Source organism: Rhinatrema bivittatum, chromosome 7 (genome assembly GCF_901001135.1).
Source record: "Rhinatrema bivittatum chromosome 7, aRhiBiv1.1, whole genome shotgun sequence".
NCBI classification, from domain to species: domain Eukaryota; kingdom Metazoa; phylum Chordata; class Amphibia; order Gymnophiona; family Rhinatrematidae; genus Rhinatrema; species Rhinatrema bivittatum.
In genome coordinates this window covers 305,573,795-305,601,699 of record NC_042621.1, presented here as the reverse complement: position 1 = coordinate 305,601,699, position 27,905 = coordinate 305,573,795, and the positions used below count along the sequence as shown (strand labels likewise).

Sequence of the window (27,905 nt, the reverse complement as noted above, 5' to 3'; positions counted from 1 at the left end):
GAACAGCTTCCCAGTGGCGGTGATGGAGTCAAGAACAGTAGCTGAATCCAAGAAAGCAAGGGACAAGCATATGGGATGTGAGGGAGTGGTAAGGATTGCAGAATTGAGCAGTTAGGTCTGGATGGGCAGATCAGATAGGCCACATGATCTGTTTCTGCCATCATGCTTCTGTTTCTATAATGCCTTAAGAATTATTTTGCTTGAGATGTCAGAACTTTACCGTACCTCCAGCTCGAGATCTTGAGGCTCTGCCTCAGACAGCGGGATCACTGCTATCTTGGTGATCTTACATATTTCATGGTCTCCAGGAAGCTTGCCAATCAATGCTTTTTGACGAATTAGAAGAAGCCACCATGGAAGATCTAAGGATAGAGAAAAATGGTAGACATGAGCAGAATTTCCTCTCGATATCACAACAGGAATGTATCCAGTCACACACAGTGGGAAAAAACGTGTCCTCCTTGGAATGAAGCACCCCTCAATCATTACCTTTCAGCCTCTACCACCAACTTGTTCCCCACCTCCCCCTCCCTCCTTCCCACTGCACAAAGCTGGCGCCGCCCCCAGAACAGGTGCTCCTTTCTGGTACTGTGTAGCTCCCAGTGATGAAACCGATGCGAGCAGAAATATAAATTAAAGTCCAGCTTCAATGCAACAGATTCTATACAGCCAAAACAATGTAAACCCGGTTAACCAGCAAGAGAGACCCTAAAAATACATATCCAGAACACGGACTGGAGAGCTTAGTCCGATCCTGCTGTAAGACAGAAGGCCTTAAACAACATTGGTTTCACAAAGGGAACATCCTGTCAGAGAAACTTAGTAATACGGTGGTAGAAAAACTGTCAAGTCTGCCCATCCACGCCAAATTGATCAAGTTCTATTAATGAGGTAACAAACAGGGTGATCAAGGAGGTACAGTGAACGCTGGTAACCAGGCTGGACAGAATAGGATGAGAAGAGAAGGCTGTTGGGGGAGGAACTGGATGAACAGCAGAAATAACTGGTGGTCAGTGGTGGTCATTCTGATCAAGGTAACGTGGCCAGTGGGGCATGTGAGGACTTGGTGCTAGAGCTAGATATTTTCAATATCTTTATTAATAAAATTGCAGAAGGATTGGAAATCCTTACAAACATCTGTAAGAATAGACATGCTAATAGAATGGAAAAAATGAAAAGAGTCTTGAAAAAAATTAGAAAATGAGGTCAAGATTTCAAAGCTGTGTTTCATTCCTCCCAAAAAAAAAAAAAAGAGCAAAATTATGAATCTGGGATGCAAAAATCCATTAGCTACTTATCAATTAAAAGGACAAGAACTGGCAGCTGCTACACAGGAAAGATTCCCAGGGGCAACCAAATCACATGACCTCAAGGCACACAGTAACAGGGAAGGTTAAAAATATGCTAAATTTCATAAATAAAGGTATTATCACAGCAGAAAGAGGTGGCGACGTGGCCTCTGTACAGGTCAGTAGTGTGACCCCCTTCTGGAGACCGCACCTTCCTAAAGACAGAGAGAGAATGAAAGCAGTTCAGAGAAGGAATAATAAAGTAGGACAGGAGTCATGATACAAACTGGAGGGAGGGAAATTCAGAAGAAATGCTTCTTCATGTAGTAGGCAATAGATGCATCGAATAAGCTATCAGAACTGATGGAAACTAACATGAGCATGATTGAGACATGTTCATTTGATACCTATAGGATGTGATGTGGAGTGGGGGTTGCAAGGCCGCTATGGCCTCTTTGCTATCTGTTGATGGAAGTGGGAGGAAGTCTGGCCACAGGGCCCTCTATTTTATTTATTTATTTTTTTAAAGATATCTGGATAAGTAGCAAGTTATCCGGCTAACTAGGCCGGATACATGTGATATTCAGCTACATTAGCCAGATAACTCCTCCAAGGAACGCCCTTGAAATGCCTTTTTTTATCCGGCTATAATTTAGCTGGATAAGTGGTGGATTAATGCCACATTTGCCATTTAGATGGAAAGCTTATGCGTTATAAGTCTAAATGGTTTTTGAATGTTGACCTCAATGTATTTAACCAATACTGGAAGTTTTTGAAGGCTTAGGTATCCAATATAGCTCCTCACTCTTCAGGCGATTACATTAAAGCATTTCTTGCATATTCTGATAACAGATACCGCAGGCTGCAGGAACGTCTTTGTAAAAACTAAATCTGCCATACATATTCCTTGTAATGATAAAATTATGGAAAAGCGCTGGGCTTGCATCTATTATGTTTTACTGCTCCATTCACTTATGATTCATATCAGCTTTACAGAAGGAAAAGAAATCTTAGAAACGGAGCTATTACGTTTCAAAAATTCATGTTTTCTCTGCTCATAGTTACTGACGATAGACAAAGATAAAATGGTCCATCCAGTCTGCCCAGTTGAGATTCATTTTTGGTAGATTTGCATATAAATTCTCAAATGCAACCCAATACCAACTTCTCATGCCCCAATGTTTCCTATCTGACCTTTCAATCCTTCCAATATCTGTCCTAAGCATACCCAAAACCTGGTACATTTATGATCTAGCTCAAAGCTTTTCTTGGAGTCATTTAGGGTTTTAACCCACTGTATGCACATTTTAACCTAAGGCCTTTCTTGGAAGCACAGACATAAGCACTGCTGCTCTGTGCAGGTTACCCCGGTGCCTTGTTACCATCCTCTTGCCACTAGGGATCCTCCCTGCTTATCCCATGAGTTTTTGAGTTTTATATATCATTCTTTTTGGCTCCACCACCTCTTCCAAGACAGCATTCCAGACATCCCTCACCCTTTCCATGACGTCACCCACTATGCATGGCTAAATGCCCTGCTTATCGCCGGAAAAACATATTTAGGCGTTTTGGTTTTATTTCATATGACTTTTGGTGCAGATATCACACCAGTTTGGTTGCTTCTGTCTGGAGCGCCTGTAGTCTGTCTTTATCCTTTCTGAGAAACAGCCTCCAGAACTAAACACAGAAACAACCTGCGCAGAGGCATTATCACCTTTTTTCTGCCTCTCTCTATGCATTCCAGCATCCCCATGACAGTAGCTACTGCCTTACTACACCGAGTCATTATCTTAGGATCATAAGACACTATCAGCTCAATCTCTCTCTCGGGCAGTGTCATCAGCTGCTTACACACACACACACACATGCCTAAACCTCTACAACCATTATATAGCCTTCCTCAGACTTCTGCACCGCAAAGGTAACACTTTTTTTGCACTGGTTTTTTAACTGCCAACTATTTGAACATTCCTCGCTTTTTTAGATCACTTCTCATTCTGTCCACTCTCTCAGGGATGTCTACTCTGTTACAGATCTTTGTATCAGCTGCAAAAAAGGCAAATTTTTCCTTCTAACACTCAGCAATATTTCTCAAAAAGATGTTGAATGGAGCTGGCTCCAAGCCAGATTCCTGATGTACTCTATTAATTGCCTCTCTTTCCTCTGAGTGAATTCCATTTACTTCTACCCACTGTCATCTATCACTAATCCAGTCCAACACCTTGGGACCCACTCCCAAGCTGTTCAATTTATTAATGAGCCTCCTTTGTGGGACAATATCAAAAGCTTTGCTGAAATTCAAATAAATCACATCGAGCACATACCCTTGATCTAATTCTCTGACTACCCACACAGAATAAAAAATTTCAGATTCATTTGACACAATCGCTCTGGTAAATCCCTGCTGCTTCAAACCCTAAAACTCCTGGATTATAATTACTTCTCTGTTCTTTCCTTCGGCAAAGTCTCTATTAAATTTTCCCCACCCTCGAGATCAGACTAACTGGCGTATACTATACAGCCTTTTCTCTTACCACTTCTATGAAGTGGAACATCCACCCTTTTCTAGTCCCACAGGGCCATTCCTGTCTCCAAAGATCTATGGAACAGATCCTTCAGCGGACCTGCCAGAAATTCCTGCATCTCCCTTAGTATCCTAGGATGCATTCCATTCAGTCCTATGCTACAGCTAGTATAAGCAGCATGGGCCTGAATGAGAGGAGTAGCCTAATGGTTAGAGCAGTGGGCTGCAACCCAGAGAAACCAGGGCTCAAAAGCTACTGTCACTCCTTGTGACCTTCGGCAAGTCACTTTACTCTAAATTGTCTCAGGTAGAATTAGAGTGTAAGCTCTCTGGTACCTACGGTTTCTGAATGTAATCTGCTTTGAAGTGTCGAAAGGCAGAATATAAATAAAGTGTCTGTATACTAATCCCTGAATCCTAAAAAGTAAGATAGTAGAGTTAGAATGTATAGCACTGAATGAAGAAGTAAACTTAATTGGAATCTCAGAGACCTGGTGAAAGGAGAATAACCAATGGGACAGTGCTCTACCAGGGTACAAACTACCGTATGTTGCAATGATAGGAAGGATCAACTTGGTGGGGGGTGGTGCTTCATGTTAGGGATGGCATAGAGTCTACCAGAATTAAGATCCTGCAGGAGACTAAATGCACAGTAGAGGTGGAAATTCCCTGTGTGATGAGGAAGAGTATAGTGCTGGGAGTATACTACCATCCAACTAGCCAAAATGAACAGACGGATGATGAAATGCTAACAAATTAGGGAAGCTAGGAAATTTGGCAACATGGGAGATTTCAATTACCCCAAAATCAACTGGGTAAATATATCAGGTAAAATTTCTAGATGAAATAAATGGCTGTTTCATGGAGCAGGTGGTCAGGGAACCAACACAAGGGGGAGCCATTTTAGATCTAATTCTTAGTGGAAAACAGGATTTGGTGCGAGAGGTAACGGCAGAAGGGCCGCTCAGTAACAGTGTTTATAATACAGTCAGATTTGACTTAATGACTGTAGGGAAGACTAAGTAAATCCACAGCTCTAGCATTACATTTTCAAAAACGAGACTGATAAATTGAAGAAAATTAGAAAAAAATGAAAGATGCAGCTACAAAGATTAAGAGCTTACATCAGACAGATATTGTTTAAAAATACCATCTTGAAAGCCCAGACCAGATACATTCAATGAATTAAAGGTGGAAGGCAGGCAAAATGACTGACAGCATGGTTAAAGGGCGAGATAAGAGGTTATTTTAGCTGAAAAGAAAATTTTTTTTTTTAAATCAGAAAAAGAATCCACCTCAAGAAAATAGAAAAAGCATGAACATTAATTAGCAAGTTGGATGTTAAATATTGATAAGGCCAGCTAAGAGAGAATTTGAAAAGAAGCTGGCAGTGAGGGAGTCCTTGGACTGTTAGATGATAGAGGAGTTAAAGAGGCACTTAGAGAGATAAAGCCATCGTGGAAAGACTATATGAATTCTTTGCTTTGGTGTTTACTGAAGATGTTGAGGAGAAACCCATACCAGAAACAGTATTTAGTGGTGATGATTCAGAAGAACTGAGACATCACAATGAACCTGGAAGATGTAATAGGGTAGATTGACAAACCAGAGTAGCAAATTGACCAGACCAGATGGTACACACTGCAGAATTCTGAAAGAAATAGAAATGAAATTTCAGAACTACTAATTTGTATCCTATCTTTAAAATCGTTCATTGTACCCGAAGATTGGAAGGTGGCCAATATAAGGGCTCCAAGAGTGATCTGGGAGACTACAGACTATTGAGTCTGTCTTCGGTGCTGGAAAAAATCATGGAAATTGTTCTACAGAACAAAATCATAGAACATGTAGAAAGATATGGTTTAATGGGATGCAGTCAGCATGGATTTACTCCAAAGAAAATTTTGCCTCACCAACCTGCTACATTTTCAAGTAACCCTGGGTCATTCCATATCTGACACCTTCCAGTCTGATACCGGCATTCCCCAAGGTTCGGCTCTATCGGCAACTCTTTTCAACATTTATATGCTCCCTCTATGCAAACAGTTCTACATTTCATTCTCCAAATTCTTGAATACACTGAATCAACTCTGTTAACCCATACAAAAGCAATTCAGCAGGAGCTAAAACATCTAAAACTAACACTAAACCCTAAAAAAACTGAAATTATCTGGTTAAGAAAAAACTCCTCCGATCATTAAACCACCAGCTCTTGACCTCAGTGATTTTAAAATTACACCCTCTGACCAAGTACGGGATCTAGGCATACAACCTGACAAGAACCTCATGATGAAGAAATATCAATAAGCAAATCACATCTGGCTTAAGTTAAGGATTCCACAGCATCTGAAGCCTTTACTAACCTTCATAGACTTCTGGACTGTATTACAAACCTTAATTTTTTCAAACTTAGACTACTGCAACTCCCTATTTCTAGGTCTTCCCAAATACCTCTTAAAACCATTACAAATATTGCAAAATGCATCTGCAAGACTTTTATTAGGAGCCAAAAAATTCAATCACATTTCTCCAGCACTAATCTCATTACACAAGTTACCAGTTCACTTCCAAATCCAATTTAAAGTATTAACTTTAATATTTAACATCATTCACTCAAACACTGATATGAGTGGCATATCATTAAAACCTTACAATCCCCAACGTTCATTAAGATCCCAAAATAAGGGTTTACTGTCTGTCCCTACATACAAAGCACACACCTGACACAGGTAAGAGATCTTGCCTTTTCCATTGCTGGACCAAATCTGTGAAACTTCCTACCTGGAAAGCTACGACTGACCCCAGAGAAAAAGAAATTTAAAAAGGAGCTAAAAGCATGGCTCTTCAAAGACCCATACAACCTAACATAACTCAATTAGAAGAAAGAAGTCTCTAAATTAACTTAATGAACTAAACAAAAACATTATCAAATAATTCCCACTCAGATAAAGTGAAGAATGATTATTTATGCAGTCTCTACCTCACCATGTCATGTACAATTCCTCTTTCAAGCATTGACCTGACTTATGAATGTATTGAACTGACCCAAGAATGTACAGGCATACATCTCCACAAACCATCGAATAACCATGATCTATGAATGTCTCTTGTGAACCGTTCTGATCTTTATTAGGAATGACTGTATATAAAATGCTTAAATAAACAAACATGTGGATAAAGGTGAGCCGGTGGATATGGTCTATTTGGATTTTCAGAAGGTGTTTGACAAAATGCGCCATGAGAGACTCCTGAGAATTAAAAAGTCATGGGACAGGAGGCAATTTCTTGGTTATTTATGTATTCAAAAATGTATAACCTGCCTATCCACAGGGGATTGCAAACTAGTTAAAGGATAGGAAAAAGAGCAAAGCTAAATGGTCAGTTTTCTCAGTGGAGAAAGGTAAGCAGTGCAGTGTCTCAGGGATCTGTACTGTGACCAATGCCTTTGAATATCTTTATAAATGATCTGGAAAGAGAAAACAGAGTTGCTTACCTGTAACAGGTATTCTCCAAAGACAGCGGGATGTTGCCTTGCCGGGCTCCATCCCATGATGTTACCCATCTGTGAGGACTACCATCCTGCTTGTCCTCGGAGAAATGATGAGCAAGGTGATCAAATTTACAGAGGAGACAAAATTATTTTGAGTTGTTAAATCGCAAGCAGACTGTGAGAAATTGCAGGAAGACCTTGTGAGACTGGAAGACTGCACAGATGACAGATGAAATTTAATGTGGACAAGTACAAAGCGATGCATATAAGGAAAAGTAAACCACATGTAGTTACACAATGTTAAGTTCCACATTAGGAGTTACCACTCAGGAAAAGGATCTGGGAGTTACCCTGGATAATACTTTGAAATCCTCAGCACAGTGTGCTGTGGCAGTCAAAAAAAGCAAGCAGTATGTTAGCAATTATTAGGAAAGACATGGAAAATAAAACGGAGAATGTCATAATACCTCTGAATCGCTCCATGTTGAGACCGCATGTAGAAAACTGTGTGAATTCTGGTTGCCACATCTCAAAAAAGGATTACAGTTGTATCTGATGCCAAGGCAGCTTTTGATAGGTTGATGTGGCCTTTCTTTTTGCCATTTTGAAACAGGTAGGCCTGCCTGATAGATTTGATGGATCAAAACCATGTATGAATGTCCCAGGGCGTTCTTACTCATTAATGGCTTCCTTTCTCCTTTTTTCCTATAGCATGGGGTACCCAGCAGAGATGCCCTTCTTTTTGATGTAGCACTTTAGCCATTTGCAGCACTATTTTGACAGCACCTTATTTGCGGTATCAAGCTTGGTGGACGAGAACACCATCTATCTCTTTATGCAGATAATATCCTAGTTTACTTAACGAATGCACAGATATCTGGTCTTGCTCTTTTAGAACTCTTGTCCGTCTCGTGAAAGATCTCCACAGAGAAAATAAATTTTGATAAATCTAAAATTTACACTAATGACGCCAAGCTTACTCTTCCTGCTTGTCTCTCCAATTTTCACATAGTGAAGGATGGTTTTAAATATTTGGGATTTTCATTTCTAGAAACTTTGGGAATCTTTTTAACAAGAACTTTAGCCCACTGATTGGCAAGATCAAGCAAGAATTGCTCTCTTGGGTCTACCTGCCCATTTCTTGGGTGGGTGGAGTCAAGTTTCTTTACTTATTCCACTACCAGCTCATGTATTTGTGGAACTGAATAGCTTGATGGGAAAATATATTTGGCAGCACAAACAAGCTAGGATAAAGTTGGGACAGTGGAGGTTAAGCAAAAGACATGGAGGCATGGCATTGCCCAACTTGCACTTATATTAATGTAGGAGCTCAATCCTATGAACAATCGTTGAATGAGAAAACTGAGAATTTCTAATTAACAACGCCAGCATTGAAACGCACAGTCATATTGAATGTACTAACATTTGATACGCAATGGCATGCACTACGCACTTACGTACTGACATTCAGTGAAACGCACTACCATTTTGTAATAATATTTTGTATTGTATTAATATGATTGCTGCTATAAAATGTCTAACATATCATGTCTATTAAATGATGTGTGCAATGGTCTGATTATAAGCTACACCTACTTGAAAGAATGTATAAAAGTTCACTCCCCACGGGGAGTGGCATGCAGTTTGTACTAAGCCTTTGTCTTAGCTGCATCTTGCTGGCAATAAAAGTTTCTCTTTACGGATCAGTTGTCTGGACCTCTTTCCTGACTTTTTACTGACGGTTACATTACTGGGCTGCCAAATTAGTATGCCCAAAGGTATGGCTTTGTACCATTGATACTGCTTGCTTAGCTTTGGAGAAAGAGCAGGAAGTAGTGGCTAATCTGGCAGTGCTTTCCATTCCCAAGCACCCCTCAAAGTTGCAGGGCATACCCTATTTTAGCAATTACGCTGTCTATTTGGAGATGGAGAAGACTGTCTCTGATTTCTCCTATCTGCGAGAACACTACCCTCTCCAATTGTCTCTTTTCCTTCATTTTTAAGTACTGGAAGAATAAAGGTCTTTGTTTTCTTTTCCTACTCTTGAGGGTCGATGGGTTTCACACTTTTTCAAATGCTTTCTCATGATTATTATGACTTACGTCAGTTGTGGGGCTCAATTGAGAGTCATCTTGACTCAACTAGACCTTCCAGGCCCTTGAATGGTTTGGAGGAGATACTGGGGACATCCTAGCAAGTAAATTTGGGAAATCTATGCCACAATTCTTAATAGAAACTTGGAATGGGGATTTGGATGCTACATTAAATTCCAGAGACTGGAAAAAATATATGGATATCTGCTCAACATTCTTATTTGTGCTAGACGCGTTACACTTACAGTTCACTTGTTGCACAGATCTTACCGTACTCCCATTTTTTATATGCCATACTTTCCCCACATACCAGTATTCTTTGTTGGAGGGGGTGTGGTGAGATTGGTACTTATATGCACATAAGGTGGCACTGTCAGGGTGTCCGGCAGTTTTGGTCTCAAGCAACGCAGGAAACTGCGGATATTTTGGGCATATCTATGCATGTTGTGCGGATGTTGGAATTATTGTGTCGATGGGAGGGTTCCATGATTCCAGTTATGTACAGCATGCTGGTGGGTCACCTTCTTCTTACAGTATGGCTTACTATTGCCATTTTCTGGAAATCAATCCCAATCTAGATTACTGGCATACTCAAGTGCAGGAAATTGCTGATCTTGAAAGACTGCGGTATGGTTTAAAGGGAGAACATTTTTTAGTATATCCAAATTTGGGCTCTTTATAAGGAATTTTACAGGCTCATATCACCTGTTTAAGTTTCATACTTTTGGATGACCTTGATGTTTATGAGGTGCAATTGCTTTGCTAAGGCTTTATAGCACAGTATCATTTTGTATGCTCTAGCATTTTAAGTTGGTGTATACTTCTTCTGTATGAATGTGATGTGTATGATTTAAAGAACTGTATGTCAAAATTGGTCAAATAAATATTAACCAAAAAAAAAAAAAAGGTATAGTTGCATTGGAAAAGGTAGAGAGAAGGGCATCCAAAATGATAAAGGGGATGGAATAGCTCCCCTATGCTGAAAGGCTAAAGAAGTCAGGACTGTTTAGATTGGAGAAGAGACGGCTGACTGAAGTAAATGGTAGAGATCTATAAAATCATGAGTGAATTAGAACAAGTAAATGTGAATTGGTTATTTACTCTTTCAAAAAATACAAACACTAGGGGACACTCCTTGAAGTTAGCAAGTAGCACATTTAAAACAAATAGGAGAAAATTATTTTTCACACAACATACCATTAAGCTCTGGAATTTATTGCTAGTGGACATGGTTAAGGCAGTTAATGTAGCTGGGTTTAAAAAAGGTTTGGCTAAGTTCCTGGAGGAGAAGTCCATAAAATGTTATTGACCAGATGGACTTGGAGAAAGCCATTACCTATTGCCAAGTGTTAGCATTATGGAATCTATTTATTGTTTGGGATCTTGCCAGGTACTTGTGGCATTGATTGGCCAGTGCTGGAGACAGAATACTGGGCTTCATGGAACCTTGGTCTGACCCAGTATGGCAATTCTTTTATCCTTATGTTCAACTGTACCAGTTAAGAGTTATCATCCGGCCTCAGACCACAATAGCAAACTGAATGAGAATCTATGATTGACATCTAATGCCCACTAACTAGTCTTCTTGGCCCTATTTCACACATACGTTTTTTGAAAATTGAAAATTCTGTTGAGGGGCTGCCGAAGCAGTAGCTTGGAAAAGAAAAATGATGCAACAAGGCAGAAAAACTAAGCCAGTAAAAGAACCAGAAAAACTGCAGAGATAGACTGTGAACACATCCAAGCTACTACACAAAGACAGACTGAGGGGCTCAGGATGGACTCCCACACATGCTCAGTAACATCTTCACTGGGTCTGTGTCAGTGCCATCAGGTAACAATTTATGGCTAATTTATTTATTTAACTTTTTATTTTATTTTTTATTTTATTTCATGCCTGCTTATCGACAGCCCTTCTTCTAGTGCCATTCATACTTTGTGTTTGATTGGCACGTGCCACATGTATAATGTCATATGCTTCAGTGAGCAATACTCTGGCTAACACAGGTTATCTTAAGCAGTAAAACTGTCTTATAAAGCATATCTGTACATTATATCATTTACCCTTGCTATTAAATATCCTTGCCAGTGGAGGTGGAAGTATTAAAGTATGTTATGTAAAGAATATTGTTGCATTTTAGTATGGTCAAATAAAGCTGTTGTGGCAATTTTTTCATCCACTGAATAAAGAATCCAGTATGCATAGAGTAGCATGGCTGCAGTCTTGAGGATTTCAAAAGGAGGGTGGGGTAGATCGGGCATACCGGACAGAAAGTATGGCATACCCAAGTTAAACTTCTATCTACAGGTTGCTGTGTTTAAAAAAGGGTTTAATTAAAAGTTGCCCCTTCAATTATTTCCATCTATAATGCACCCAGTTTAGTTTGTTGCCAATCATGACCTCCCTATTAATTCAAAGCCTTTTTTTTTTTTAATTTTGTTTGAGTGTCTTGACTACATTGTAAACTCCAAAAAGCAGGAACTGTACCTTGTGTGTCTCTATACAGCACTATGTACCTCTGGTAGTGCTATACAAATAATGATAGAAGCAATGATGGATGAGAAATCCTTCATGGCTCCATTTCACTATATAAGACATAAGAAATTGCCATACTGGGTCAGACCAAGGGTCCATCAAGCCCAGCATCCTGTTTCCAACAGAGGCCAAACCAGGCCATAAGAACCTGGCAATTACCCAAACACTAAGACGATCCCATGCTACTGATGCAATTAATAGCAGTGGCTATTCCCTAAGTAAACTTGATTAATAGCCATTAATGGACTTCTCCTCCAAGAACTTATCCAATCCTTTTTTAAACCCAGCTACACTAACTGCACTAACCACATCCTCTGGCAACAAATTCCAGAGCTTTATTGTGCGTTGAATAAAAAAGAACTTTCTCTGATTAGTTTTAAATATGCCCTATGCTAACTTCATGGAGTGCCCCCTAGTCTTTCTATTGTCTGAAAGAGTAAATAAGTGATTCACGTTTACCAGTTCTAGACCTCTCATGATTTTAAACACCTCTATCATATCCCCCCTCAGCCATCTCCTCTCAGAGCTGAAAAGACCTAACCTCTTTAAGTCTTTCCTCATAGAGGAGATGTTCCATTCCCCTTATTTTGGTTGCCCTTCTCTGTACCTTCTCCATCGCAACTATATATTTTTGAGATGCGGCGACCAGAATTGTACACAGTATTCAAGGTGAGGTCTCACCATGGAGCGATACAGAGGCATTATGACATTTTCCATTATATTAACCATTCCCTTCCTAATAATTCCCAACATTCTGTTTGCTTTTTTGACTGCTGCAGCACACTGAGCCGACGATTTCAATGTGTTATCCACTATGACGCCTAGATCTCTTTCTTGGGTTGTAGCACCTAATATGGAACCCAACATTGTATAACTATAGCATGGGTTATTTTTCCCTATATGCATCACCTTGCACTTATCCACATTAAATTTCATCTGCCATTTTGATGCCCAATTTTCCAGTCTCACAAGGTCTTCCTGCAATTTATCACAACCTGCTTGTGATTTAACTACTCTGAATAATTTTGTATCCTCTGCAAATTTGATTACCTCACTCGTATTTCTTTCCAGATCATTTATAAATATATTGAAAGTACAGGTTCCAATACAGATCCCTGAGGCACTCCACTGCCCACTCCCTTCCACTGAGAAAATTGTCCATTTAATCCTACTCTCCATTTCCTGTCTTTCAGCCAGTCTGTAATCCACAAAAGGACATTGCCACCTATCACATGACTATTTACTTTTCCTAGAAGCCTCTCGTGAGGAACTTTATCAAACGCCTTCTGAAAATCCAAGTATACTATATCTACCGGTTCACCTTTATCCACATGTTTATTAACTCCTTCAAAAAAGAGAAGCAGATTTGTGAGGCAAGACTTGCCCTGGGTAAAGCCATGCTGACTTTGTTCCATTAAACCATGTCTTTCTATATGTTCTGTGATTTTGATGTTTAGAACACTTTCCACTATTTTTCCTGGCACTGAAGTCAGGCTAACCGGTCTGTAGTTTCCTGGATCGCCCCTGGAGCCCTTTTTAAATATTGGGGTTACATTTGCTATCCTCCAGTCTTCAGGTACAATGGATGATTTTAATGATAAGTTACAAATTTTTACTAATAGGTCTGAAATTTCATTTTTTAGTTCCTTCAGAACTCTGGGGTGTATACCATCCGGTCCAGATGATTTACTGCTCTTCAGTTTGTCAATCCGGCCTTACACATCTTCTAGGTTCACCGTGATTTGATTCAGTCCATCTGAATCATTACCCATGAAAACCTTCTCCGGTACGGGTATCTCCCCAACATCTTCTTCAGTAAACACCAAAGCAAAGAAATAAGGCCATCACAGAAAGATTAAATTATCTTCTCTAATTGCCCCTTTAACCCCTCAATCATCTAACGGTCCAACTGACTCCCTCAAAGGCTTTCTGCTTTGGATATATTTTTAAAAGTTTTTATTGTGAGATTTTGCCTCTATGGCCAACTTCTTTTCAAATTCTCTCTTAGCCTGTCTTTTCAATGTCTTACATTTAACTTGCCAACGTTTATGCATTATCCTATTTTCTTCTGTTGGATCCTTCTTCCAATTTTTGAATGAAGATCTTTTGGCTAAAAATATCTTTTCACCTCCCCTTTTAACCATGCCGGTAATCGTTTTGCCTTCCTTCCCCCTTTGGTTACCTTATGTAAAGACAGTATGATTGTGGCTTCACTGAATAAATACTGGATATTCTGTTCAATGCATAGTAAGTGGTATATACTTAATAATAATAAAAAAAATCATACCTGAATGAAGCTGAACCTTTCCAATAATTCCTTCCACAAGGCCCAAGCAAATGGGATTCCAAGCTAGAAGAAGATCAGTAGCTGCAGAAACAAACACAAAAATTGAATGCCTAAACATTGAAAATTCTGAAGAGAAAAACAATACTTGAGTACTACAAAAGTAATCATTAAGGTCAAGCAATTGTTTTACAGGTCTGCTAATTGAATTTGTAATGCATACTCATTTGGAGGAGCCCATGAGACAGCTTATCAGCATTTTGTAGACAAGGAAAAACTAAAACCCAAAGCTGGAAACATTTCAGAATTTACTGAGAGTTTAATCTTCTCACACCTCTGTCCATATATAATTACCCGACATCTAGTGAAGATCACCAGAGTATGTTTCTACCATCCTTCCCACTCTGACCCCATCATCTCTGTGCCATGCAGGCCCATTCTATTCCCACAGCTGTCTCCTCTCCCCTCTGGGCAGCATGTAATGCAGCCATCTAATCCGGCCACACAATCCCCGCTGTCACCTTCTTCCCACCTCCAGGTCTAGTGGCCATGGGCTTCTCTCGAACTGCCTTCACCCCTGTGGCTTTGCGAAGACCACATAAGAAGCAAACAGCACCCCTTACAGGCAGAGCCGCAATAGCAAGTCCCCAATAGACATGCCACACCCAAGCATTAACTGTATTACAAATATATAGGTAGATACTGTGACTATTTCATAGGGCTTATAGTTAGCAGCACTGGTACTTTTCCAGTAGGCCCTGGCCTATGATTGGGTTCATTTTCAAGTATGGATGCTTGCCACTGTGTAGCTGAAGGCTATATCTGAAGGAGCTCTAGACATACTCATCTTCTCCCTCAGTGGCATTCACTCTTTTGCTAACCTTAGTCATCTGCAAAAAGCAAACCTTTCCTTTTAATCCCTCTGCAATATCACTCAAAGATATTGAACAGAATCAGCCCCAGAACACTCCACTATCCCCTTCTTTCCTCAGAGTGAATTCTATTTCCCACCACCTTAATTTGTGTATCACTCAACCAGCATCTAATCCAGCCCACAACGTGGGATCAATCTGTGAACTAACTCATCCAACGGATGTTGCAGGATAAAATCTTATATTGTTTTGTTTAGTACCAGAAAATATAGTTTGTGGCAGGATGTCTTACTGCTCATACACCTTACACAAGAAAAGGCAGAGAGTATCAAAAAGCCTTGATGCAAGTCAGTGCCTGAACAGCAAAAAGCAAGTTTGCTTACCATAAACAGTGTTTTCTGTAAATAGCAGAATGAATTAGTCATTACATGTGGGGTAGGTGATATCATATGGAGGCACCAAATGAACTAGTCTCTCCTAGTTGGTAAACTTTGAGCTCTACTGAGCATGTGCATAAGGTCCAATGCAGATGTTACCCCATGAGCTTCCTCAGTCTATATGAGAACTAAATCAAGCTATATAGTCGACTTCATGGAGGTGGGTGGGTATTCCATGGCTAATTCATCCTGCTATCTGTGGGAAAACAGTTTACGGTAAGCAAGCTTGCTTTTTCTATTAATAAACAAACTTAATTAGCCATTACAAGGAGTCCCAAGCTAAGGGTTGCAGTACAGCATTTACTGAGTAAGCAATCCAGCTTCAACCATGGAGGGTAGATTACTGTGAGAACAGGTTAAGCAAAATTACCTTTCTGAATTTACTCAATCCTTCAGAGGTTTTGGAGACAGTAATAGAACATAAGGTGTTATTTATTTTATTTATTTAACGGCTTTTATATACCGACGAACGTTGGGAACATCTCATCGGTTTATATGGAACAAAAATAGCAACAGGCTTTACAGGTAACGCATGATTAAAAGAGGAACAAGCTTTACAGGTAAAACATAACTAAGGAGGAACAAAAATTATCAATAGGCTTTACAGGGAAAACTTAAATAAACTTAGTGGAGCACTAAATTCGTAAACGTTGAGAGAGCATATATACACAGGATTGCATGAAGGATACAAAGATAATGCTATATAAGTGATGTATAGGGATAAGATCGCAAGGACAGTGAGAGACTGAGGTAGCTGTGGAGAGAAATATACAATGTGGTGATGGAAAGTGCGGGCGGTTAGGTGTAGGAGTGCTTGAAGAACCAAGTCTTGAGGTTTTGCCTGAATATTTTTGGGCAAGTTTCCTGGCGGAGAGAGGTTGGTAGCTTGTTCCAGAGGAAAGGGCCTGCTAGGGAGAGGGCCCTTTCATTTGTGGCGCGAAGCTTAGTCAGCTTGGGTGAGGGGGTATGTAGTGTGGCCAGGTATTGTTTTCTAGTGGGTCTATTATTGTTGTGAAAGGTGAAATGCTCTTTAAACCAGTGCATGCTCTGGTTGTAAAGGGATTTGTGAATTAGAGTGAGAGCTTTGAAGGTAATTCTCGATGCTACGGGTAACCAATGCAGATGTTTGAGTACAGGGGTTATGTGATCATTTTTGTGGGTGTTGGTGAGAATCCGGGCAGCTGCATTTTGGAGTAGTTGCAGCGGTTGTATTGTGCTTTTAGGTAAGCCCAGCAGCATAGAGTTGCAGTAATCTATTTTCAATAGGACGAGGGCTTGTAATATGGTATGAAAATCATTGAGATGTAACAGAGGTTTGAGTTTTTTTTTTTTTTTTTTTAGAGTGTGCAATTTGAAGAAGCAGTCTTTCAGGGTATTATTGATGAATTTTTTGCAGTTAAGGTGACTGTCAAGGGAGACGCCATGGCTGCGTACGTGAGGAGGGAAGGTGATATTAGTGGAGGGATCATTGTTCATTGGTAGAGGAGGAGAAATGTTGGGGGGTGAAATGAGGATGAGTTCTGTTTTAGCGGCGTTGAGGACAAGAAAGTTGTTGGATAGCAGGTTGCTGATAACAGAGAGAGCGGATTTCCAGATTTCTATAGCTTTATGTATTGAGTCTGTAACCGGTGTGAACTGATGACTAGGTTGCAGCTTTGCAGATGTCCTTGAGAGGCACTTTTCAAAAATGAGCAAAAAAAGAAGCCATAGTTCTCACATGATGAGCTTTCACAGAGTTTGTAACATGCAATCTTGCTAATGTGCAGCAGTGTTGAATGCACTCAGCTATCCAGTTAGACAAAGTACGCTTGGCGACTGGCATACCTAGTCTATTAGGGTCGTATGACACGAACTGAGAAGATTTCCAATGTGGCTGAGGCTCTTTTGAAGGGGGTTTTAACCCCTTCATGGACATGAGGTCTTTGAAAGAAGGTAAAGTAATACAATGGATTGATTGATTGATTGATGAAAAGCAGAGACAATATTTGGAGGAAACTGAGTACAGAGGACCACTCTGTTGTGGAAGAATTGTATGTACAGTGGATGCTGAATGAGAGCTTGGAGTTATGTCGACTCTTCCAGCTGATGTAACCACTACCAGAACAGTACTTTCAATGTCAAGAATTTAAATGAAGCTGACTACAGTGGTTCAAAAAAGAGGCTTCATGAGTTCAGAAAGGACAGCATTAAAGTCCCATGGGACCGGCAGTTTCTGGATAAGAGGTTTAACATGCCATAGCCCCTTCATGAATCTAAATATTAGTGGATGAGGAGAAATTTGTTTACTGTCCACCGGAACATAATATGCTGCTATGATGCTAAGATTTATATGCACTAAAGATGTAGCGAGACCTAAATCAGAAAAGCAGAATACTTCAGCAAATGCTTAGGTTCACAAGAGAAGAGGTCCAATGCATTCTGTTGGCACCATTTATTTACAGTTATTTATAGATTCTCTATTATCTATTCTATTTGAAAGCATAATCTTATAGTTGATGGCTTTCTGGAAGACACTGTCTACTATTTTTCTGGGTAAACTGATATTTGCAATTGAGCACTCAATATCCAAGCTGTTAGGTTAAAAGCTGGGAGGTTGGGATGATAAATGCATCCCTTCATCTTCAGTTAACAATGTAAGGTCTTACTCCAGATGTATGGGAGTAATGCTGGAGAGTTGAACTAGACATGCAAGCCATATCTGCCTGGGCCCCTCTGGAGTTATGAGGATCAGGCAAACACGATCCTGGGGAAGCTTCTGCACTGTTCTAGAGATCAAAAGTATTGGTGGAATAGCATACATGAAGCTTGTTTCCCAGTCGAGCAGAAAGTATCTTGAGTAAGCCTGAGATTGCTGGGTAGAAATGAGCAAAATTGATTTAGTTTCCTGTTTTGTTTTGAGGCAAACAAAACATCCAGTGATGGCAGACCCCACAAATCGAATAGCTGTCTGCTACAGATTGCTGTAGAGATCACTCATTCTACTCTGCTGAGGCTATCTACCAATAGGTAGGAGATTTCTGGCAGATAGTCTCAGCTTGGATGACAGCTTGATTCTTAGTTACCCAATCCTAAATCTTCAGCACTTCCTGGTAGAGAGGCTATGACCCTGTCTCTTGACATAAAAATGGCAACCTAGTTGTCAGTCTGAATCAGTATGTGTCTTCCCTGAAAAAGATGTATGAATGCTGAACAGAACACGTCTTATTGCTCTTAACTCCAGTAGGTTGGTCTGACACCAACATTTCTCAAGAGACCACGTGCCCAGGGTTCAAAAGGATCTTGTATGGGCTCCCCATCCTCTGGTGGAGGCATACATCACCAGTACTACTTCATGGGGGAGTGCTCAAAGAGAGGCTCCTTCTTTGAGAACTAAGATTTGTAACCACTTCTGCAACTCTTACTTCATGTCCCCTGTGATCTGTACCACACTCACAGTGGTTGCGTTAGCTGATCCCACTGCAAGCATAGACCCCACTGAAGAAAAAACAGATACGGAGGCTAGTGAGTGGGACTATGAATATCTCTCACCATATGTCCTAGGACCATCAGGAGCCCTCTGTTGTTGACCTTGGAGAGGAGAGTAACTTGTGGATAAGTGATCTCATGAGGTTCGCTCATTCCAAAGACAAGAATGCTCTCTCTTATAACGAGTCTATCCATGCTCCAATGAACTTGAACCACTGAGTGGGGACTAGCTTCTTCTTGAAATTGATTAGAAAGCCCAACTATTTTAAAAGATGGATTGTCTTGTTCAGGGAACGGAGTACTTCCTCCCAAGAACTTAGAGTAGCCAAGAATCCAGATTCAGGAAAATTTGTATTACTTGATAATGTAGATGTGTTGCTACCACTGCAAGACATTTCATAAAGACTCTGAACTGCCGAGAAGCAAAAACCTCCAGCTGTCTTATCTATTACTGTCTAAATGATGCCAGCTCATCCTTGCTTCACACTTTGACCTGCATGTGGATAAAGCATGAGGTGGTGGGGAGCTGGTTTATTTTGACAGCATTGGGCAAAACAGCAACACCTATTGGCCAGGCTCAGGATGCACAGAGGAAACTGTGTCATCACAATGGCTGGGTCATAGGGGAATAAAGGTATGAAAATGGGGAAAAGCCCCAAGATAGAAAAACTAAAAAAGGTGAGAGACTGGTTGAGATAGGGTACTGCTCCAGTCTGCACAATCTCAGAATGATGCTGATCAGACATTTCAGTACCCACTGCATACTTGTCTTTTCTATGCCCACACATGGACTGTATATTGTTCACTCAAGCATCTTTCACTGGACCAACAAAGATATTGTAGTACATGAGTTTCAAAATCACACAAGTCCCTACTTCAAGCAACAAAGTATTCCAGTTTTCTCCAGAACCAATGGTTAGGAGCTCTTCAGTACATTCTTTCCAACAGAAAGATAAGCAGCATGACCAGACAAGGTACACAGGTACAATGAAAACTGATTTTTGATGATATGAAGTAGTTGAAGGTCTCACAGGTGTCAGTTGCTCATCGAAGAGCAACATGCTTCCACTTAATCTTGTGAAGACACAGGTAATTTGGATAAGCTGACAATTAAATCACCTGATTATATATTTCTTCCATTTCAAGCAGACACACAATATGGGAATCTTGTCTGATACCCATTCTTACATTTAGGATCCATGTAAAAGCAGTGGGGAGAGCCTCTTTCCATAAGTTGCACCATTTGTGGCACCTACGGCATTTTTATTTTCACACAGCCTGTCGATTTTCACAGGATGCTACAAACCTTATTGCTTAGTAGCATAGCCTACTGTAATGCCATATACCTGGGATTGCCAACAATTTACTGAGAGTTCTCCAGCTTGTTCAAAATGCAGCTGCCTAGCTGGTGACTGGGAAATCCAGGTATGCAAATATTACTCCTACATTACAGAACCTGCATGGCCCCCTAGTTAGGCTAAGAATTAAGTTTAAGGTTTAATTAAATTGACATGACCGCCCAACCGACCGCCCACCTGACCCTCGCCCTTTCTCTTTTCTCTCCCTACCCATTTGACCCTCGCCCCTTTCTATCTCCTCTCCCCTCCTCCCAACCTCTATAGGTCTTCTCCTCGTCTTCCCCTTCCATCTATTACTTCACCCTGCTAATTATCCTGATTGCTTTATATAACTTTATTGTTAAAACTAACATGTACATTTGTATATATTTCTCGTATTATCATCCCCTGCCCTATTAACCGCTACCTGTTAATGTTATTATTGTAAAGCTTGTTGCTAAGTTATGTTACATTGTGAACCGAGGTGATGTTTTGCAAACGTGCCTCGGTATATAAGAAACCTTTAAATAAATAAATAAATAAATAACTTTGGTCTTTAAGGTTATCCAGGGTCTGGCCCCAATTACCTTGAGGGTCGTTTTGCATATTATACTACCTTGCATCTGTTGAGATCTACTCGGAAGTCTGTTAGCAGTAAGTACTTTCAAGAAATTTCATTTAACCTAAAGCTGAAATTGGGAATTATCAGTTGTGACCACGGTACTATGAAATGCTCTGCCTGTTGAGCTTCAAGAAACAAGAAGAGGAAGATTGCCTTGTCTTCAGAGAGAAATGTCATCTTTCATGTCTTTCAGTCTGGATGCCCATTTAGTTATTTCTGTGCATTGCTGTACTATGATATATGTCTATATGTCTCCTACATTTTTTTTTTTTTGAAGGGGTGAAAAACATGTGGACAAAGGTGACTGATAGATGTGGTATATGTGAATTTTGAGAAGGCATTTGACAAAGTCCCTCATGAGAGGTTTCTAAGAAAACTAAAAAGTCAAAGGATAGGAGGCGATGTCCTTTTGTGGATTGCAAACTGGTTAGACAGGAAACAGAGTAGGATTAAATGGTCTGTTTTCACAGTGGAAAAAAGGTAAACAGTGGAATGCCTCAGGGATCTGTACTTGGACCTGTACTTTTCAATCTTTTTACAAATGATCTGGAAAAGGATACGACGAGTGAGGTAATCAAATTTGCAGATGATAAAAAAATATTCAGCGTAGTTAAATAACATGTGGACTGTGATCAATTGCAGGAAGCCCTTGAGAGACTGGAAGATTGTGCATCCAATAGTCCAGAATTCCACCCCCTGCACAGAATTTAGTTTTTTTGCGCATAATTTCAGAAAAGGCCCTGTGGGCCACGAGCAAGTGTAGTCCGGCCTGGAGTAGCAGCCGGCCAGGAGCAGAGTCCACCCCGTTCATGGCAAAGATCAATCCTGGGGTAGCTGCTGGCCATGAGAGGAGCGGCAAAGATCAGAAGGCCTAGCAGCAGAGAAGGCCTAGCATAAGAAGTAAGAAAGTTCGTGAGCCTGTGTTAGAGAGGCAGTGTGCTTCTGAGGATGCGTATGTGTGTGAGCATGAGTGAGAGACTGTGTATGTATGAGAGAGAGAAAGAGGAGGCCAATGTGAGGGGGTGTGTATGAGCAGGAGAGAAAAGGAGCTTATGTAAGGGTGTGTGAGTGAGAAACAGTAAGACAGAAAACCTCTATGAAAGTGAGAGCACGCACTTTTCACAGGCGTGAGAGCTTGCGTGTGAGAGCCTGAATGAGAAAGTGGTCAAACTGTGAGAATAGAGGGCTGGGGGTTGGAAATAGAATGGAAGGACTTGAGCATGGAGGGGGAGAGAGCGGAGAGCGAAGCAGTTGGAGCCTAAAAGGCTCAAAATATTTAAAACTCTGCATCTTTGAGTAATAACTTTTCTATATTGCATTTTAAATTAAATACTTAAAACAGAAAACACATCACAGTGTAATATAAAGTATGCAGAATTTTGCCAAATTTTAAATCCTTGTTTGCAGAATTTTTAATTTTTTTTTTTTGCACAGAATTCCCCCAGGAGTAATCCAAATGGCAGATGAAATTTAATGTGGACAACTACAAAAGAGATGCATGTAGGGAAAAATAACCCTTGCTGTAGTTACACGATGTTAGGTTCCATATTAGGAGCTACCACCCAGGAAAAAGATCTAGGCATCATAGTGGATAATACTTTAAAATCGTGCTGCGGCAGTCAAAAAAGCAAACAGAATGTTAGGAATTATTAGGAAGGGACTGGTTAATAAAACGGAAAATGTCATAATGCCTCTGTATCGCTCCATGGTGAGACCGCACCTTGAATACTGTGAACAATTCTGGTCACCGCATCTCAAAAAAGATATAGTTGCGATGTAGAAGGTACAGAGAAGGGCGACCAAAATGATAAAGGGGATGGAACAGCTCCTCTATGAGGAAAGGCTGAAGAGGTTAGGGCTGTTCAGCTTGGAGAAGAGACAGCTGAGGGGGAAAATAATAAGAACAAACGAAATTGCCATGATGGGTCAGACCAAGGGTCCATCAAGCCCAGCATCCTGCTTCCAATGGAGGCCAAACCAGGCCACAAGAACCTGGCAATTACCCAAACACTAAGAAGATCCCATGCTACTGATGCAATTAATAGCAGTGGCTATTCCCTAAGTAAACTTGATTAATAGCCATTAATGGACTTCTCGTCCAAGAACTTATCCAAACCTTTTTTGAACCCAACTACACTAACTGCACTAACCACATCCTCTGGTAACAAATTCCAGAGCTTTATTATGCATTGAGTGAAAAAGAATCTTCTTCGATTAGTCTTAAATGTGCTACTTGCTAACTTCATGGAATGCCCCTAGTCCTTCTATTATCCAAAAGTGTAAATAACCAATTCACATCTACTTGTTCAAGACCTCTCATGATCTTAAAAACCTCTATCATATCCCCCCTCAGCCATCTCTTCTCCAAGCTGAACAGCCCTAACCTCTTCAGCCTGTTTCACCTCACCTTTTAACCATGATGGTAATTGTTTTGCCTTCCTTCCACCTTTCTTAATGCGTGGAAAACATCTGGACTGCGCCTCTAGGATTGTATTTTTAAACAATGTCCATGCCTGTTGAACGCTTAACCTTTGCAGCTGCACCTTTCAGTTTTTTTCTATTTTCCTCATTTTATCAAAGTTTCCCTTTTGAAAGTTTAGTGTTAGAGCTGCAGATTTACTTAGTCCCCCTTACAGTTATTAGTTTAAATTTGATCATGTTATGATCACTATTGCCAAGTGGCCCCACCACCATTACCTTTGTCATCAAATCCTGCGTTCCACTAAGAATTAAATCTAAAATAGCTCCCTCTCTTGTTGGTTCCTGAACCAATTGCTCCATGATGCAGTCATTTATTACATCCATAACTTTACGTCTCTAGCTAGTCCTGATGTCACATTTACCCAGTCAATATTGGGGTAATTGAAGTCTCCCTTACTGCACTGCCAAATTGGTTTGCTTCCTTGATTTCTCTTAGCATTTCATCATCTGTCTGACCATTTTGTCCAGGTGGACGGTAGTATACTCCTATCACTATACTCTTACCCAACACACATGGGATTTCTATCCATATAGATTCTACTGAGCATTTAGTCTCTTGTATGATGGAGGCATGGAGTTCCATAGGGATGGGCCCTCGCAGGCCCATCCCTATGGAACTCCATGCCTCTTGACCTTCGCACCGAAACCTCCACACCCACCTTCAAAAAGAAACTCAAAACCTGGCTCTTCCTCCAAGCATACCCCCAAGCATCATCGTCACCCACCAACACCCTAACCCAGGGGTCGGGAACCCATGGCTCGCGAGCCAGATATGGCTCTTTTGAGGGCTGCATCTGGCTCGCAGACAAGTGTCGCCATACTTCGCGGTTCCCCGCTGACCCAGCTGCTCCCCGGTCCTCCGCCGCCCGGGCTTAAAATGCTGTCAGCCCGGGCGGAACGCGGCAGGACGGCTGGAGGCAGCGGCACCGGGGGGCTCTCTTCTCCCCCCCCCCCCCCCCCCCCCGCGGCCCGGAAGGGGAAGTGGAGAGCATCGGGTGCCTGCGCGGGAAGAAGAGACCACACTAGCGTGGTCTCTTCTTCCGCGCAGGCACCCGATGCTCACCACTTCCTCTTCCGGGCCGCGGGGGGGAGGAGAAGAGAGCACGCCGACTGGAGTCATCCGGGTGCCTGCGCGGGAGTCATCGGGTGTCAGCCGGGTGCCAGCGCTGGAGTCATCGGGTGCCTGCGCGGGTCTTCCCGCGCAGGCACCCGATGCTCTCCACTTCCTCTTCCGGGCCGCGGGAAGAAGAGAGCACGCCGGTGCTCTCTTCTTCCCGCGGCCCGGAAGAGGAAGTGGAGAGCATCGGGTGCGTGTCCGACGGGAAGAAGACTGCAGCGCGGCTCGGAGGAAAATGAAAATCTTCAACCGCGGCCGATGGGACTCCGCCTTCGCCTCCGCGAGGGCTGAAAATGAAGGAGGTTAGCGTTGGGAGGTGGCTGCTGCTGCCGCGAGTTCCCGGGGGGGGGAGAGAGAGAGTGAATGAGCGAGCAAGCATGTGTGTTTGAGATCCTGTGTGTGTGAGTGAGAGATTGCATGTATGTGAATGATTGAGAGCCTGTATATGTGAAAGAGAGTATGTCTGTGATTGAGATCCTGCCTGTGAGAGAGAGAGCATGAATGTAAGTTTACCATTGGGACCCTGTATGTGTAAGTTTGTAATTGAAAACCTGTTTGTTTGAAAGAGTATGTGTGTATGATTGAGATCCTTTGTGTGTGAGAGAGATCATGTGTATGTATGATTAAGAGCCTGTGTGTATAAGTAAGAGAGAGATCATGTGTGTCTGTGTCTGATTGACAGCTGGTTTAGGTGATGGAGCATGTGAGTATGTGATTGAGAGCCTGTGTTTAAATGAGAGAGAGAGACCATGTGTGTCTGTGTGATTGAGAGCTGATTTAGGTGAGGGAGCATGTGAGTATGTGATTGAGAGCCTGTGTGTAAATGAGAGAAAGAGAGGACATGTTTGTAAGCATGTGAATGAGAGTCTGTGTGTGAGAGAAAAAGACAGCATGTATTTATGTGATTGAAAGCCTGTGTGTGTGTAAGCGTGAAAAGATAGACAGCATGTGTGTAAATGTGTAATTAAGAGCCTATATAAGTGAGAGAGAAAAAACATTTGTATATGTGAGTGACTGAGAGCATGTGTGTATAGGTGTGTCATTGAGAGCCAGTGTGAGAGAGACCGCTGGTATGTGACAGAGAGGAGAAAGTTCCAAGCAAACCACCCCACCTCCTGCTAATTCAGAACAATCTCAGGACACCTGGATATCAAACGTTCCCAGGTATGCAGAGCAAAAAAATTTTTGTATCCTTATTATTTTTCATTACTGGATCTTTGTGTCTGCTATTTTGAAATATTTTGTTGGTATCTGGAAATGTTTTATATGAGTTTTTAATTATTGGATATTCCACTCATCAGCTGTTTCGAAATATGTTCTTTTTGTTAGTACAGTTTTACTGCTGATTTTATATTTCTTGATTTGTTTTATAAGGATGTGTGATGTTTCTTTTTTCCTTTGTTACACTGCATACAGAGACTCTGGCTTGTTGCAGTTTCCAATTCAGTTTTTTCTGCATGCTTCTTGTTATGCGTTTTGGTCTCTTTATTCTATGTTAGGTGAGGGACAGCACGTGATTCAGGTGAGGTTTTCTGCTGGCGTGTAGTTTCTGTGTAGGACTCTATAGCAGCCTGACTTGGTCCGTTTTCCTAATAGGAGATGTATTGGTGTCTTAAGGCCTGGTGTAATATTTTCAGAGACTTATTGTACTTTAAAAGTGTGATCTTACATAAAATGCACACATTTACTTGTATTTAGTTTTAAACATATTATATGGCTCTCATGGAATTACATTTTAAAATATGTGGCGTTTATGGCTCTCTCAGCCAAAAAGGTTCCTGACCCCTGCCCTAACCCAACTTCCATCTTGTACCAACACCCCCACCACAGTACCTACACCTCCCTCTCGAAATAAACACAAACCCCTCATGTAACATCCTGCACATAATAATTTATCACTTAGTAGAACCCGTACACATCCTCTCACCTCCTTCACTGTTGTTTATGCGCTTATACAATACTCGTATAAAACCTATGTACATATCACTTGCCCATTGATTCCCTGTACATATCCCCTGTACATATTCCCTGTACATATTTTTTCCTCTTGTATCTATCTTACCCTCCCCCTGCTCCCCCCTCTGTCTCGATCATCCCCACCCCTCCCTCCCCTAGTTACCTAGTTATTACTCTGTTACTATGTTTATGTTACATACTGTTCCTTGTAAAGGCTTTGCCTACATATAATCTTAACCTCAAATACTTTCTATACGCAGATGACATCCAGATTGTCATCCCTATCAAAGAATCCCTTACAAAAACTATCAAAATCTGGGAAAACTGTCTTCAAAATATTGACAACCTCCTCTCCAGCCTAAATCTAATCTTAAATTCCGCTAAAACCGAAGTCCTCATAATTTCCCCTGAAAACAGTAACCTCACCTCAAATCCTCCAACCGGCTTTCAAACTTCACATGTAAGAGACCTAGGAGCCATTATCGACAATCGGCTAAATCTAAAATCTTTTATTAATCAAACCACGAAGGACTGCTTTTATAAATTACACGTCTTAAAAAGAATCAAACCACTTTTCCATTTCCACGATTACAGAACAGTTTTGCAATCAATAATCTTCTCTAAGTTAGATTATTGCAATTCTATTCTATTAGGTCTCCCGTCTTCTCATACTAAACCTCTTCAGATGGTTCAGAACACGGCGGCCAGAATTTTGACAAACACAAGAAGAAGAGACCACATATCTCCGATTCTCAAAGACTTACATTGGCTGCCAGTGCACTATAGAATCTTATATAAATCCATTACTACCATCTACAAAGCATTCCATCAACTCTCTCCGCTTAACCTCCAAATCCCATTTAAAAAACATACCTCCATCAGACCTATCAGAGAGTCCTACAGAGACTCATTACAGGCGCCTCCTGCAAAAACCTTTAACCAGAGGACTCTCAGAGACAGGGCTTTCTCTACAGCAGGACCTACCTTGTGGAATTCTATCCCACCAGAACTGAGACAGGAACCTTGCCTCCCCACTTTCAGAAAAAGACTTAAAACCTGGCTATTCTTGAAAGCCTTTCCAGACACCAACTGAACCCACTCTCAACTCAAGCAACTAAGAACTCCCGTCAGGGTAATCAACAACCTTTGACAACTCAATAATGGTTTTTTTTTTTGTTTTTTGTTTTTTTTTAATGAGGCAGGTTTATTTACCTTGGTTTTATTTACCTTGGTCATTCTTTTGTTATCTCAGTGTTAATCTCTCTTTTGCCTTCTCTTCATTCCAAGTTGCATTTTATCCCTGTTTTATTGTAACTGCTACCTTATTCTTCTATCACATGTTAATGTTTTTAAGTTATTAAGTATTTATTCTGTTGTCACACCTTGTTATTTGTAAACCGGC

At 41.0% G+C, this 27,905-nt stretch overlaps 1 protein-coding gene across 2 annotated transcripts in view; it reads right to left on the bottom strand.

Annotated features, from left to right (window-relative positions):
- LOC115096038 (phosphatidylinositide phosphatase SAC2-like) overlaps positions 1 to 27,905 on the bottom strand; it is a 172,341-nt gene that overhangs the window by 91,030 nt on the left and 53,406 nt on the right. For both annotated transcript variants that reach the window (XR_003857945.1, XM_029610525.1), the window contains exons 2-3: positions 14,220 to 14,300; positions 226 to 362 (exon numbers count right to left, since the gene is read on the bottom strand). Coding sequence is in view for 1 of the 2 variants with exons in the window: in XM_029610525.1 (XP_029466385.1) it covers positions 226 to 362; positions 14,220 to 14,300 (218 nt within the window). In the remaining variant the exon portion in view is untranslated. The remainder of the gene's footprint in view (positions 1 to 225; positions 363 to 14,219; positions 14,301 to 27,905) is intronic.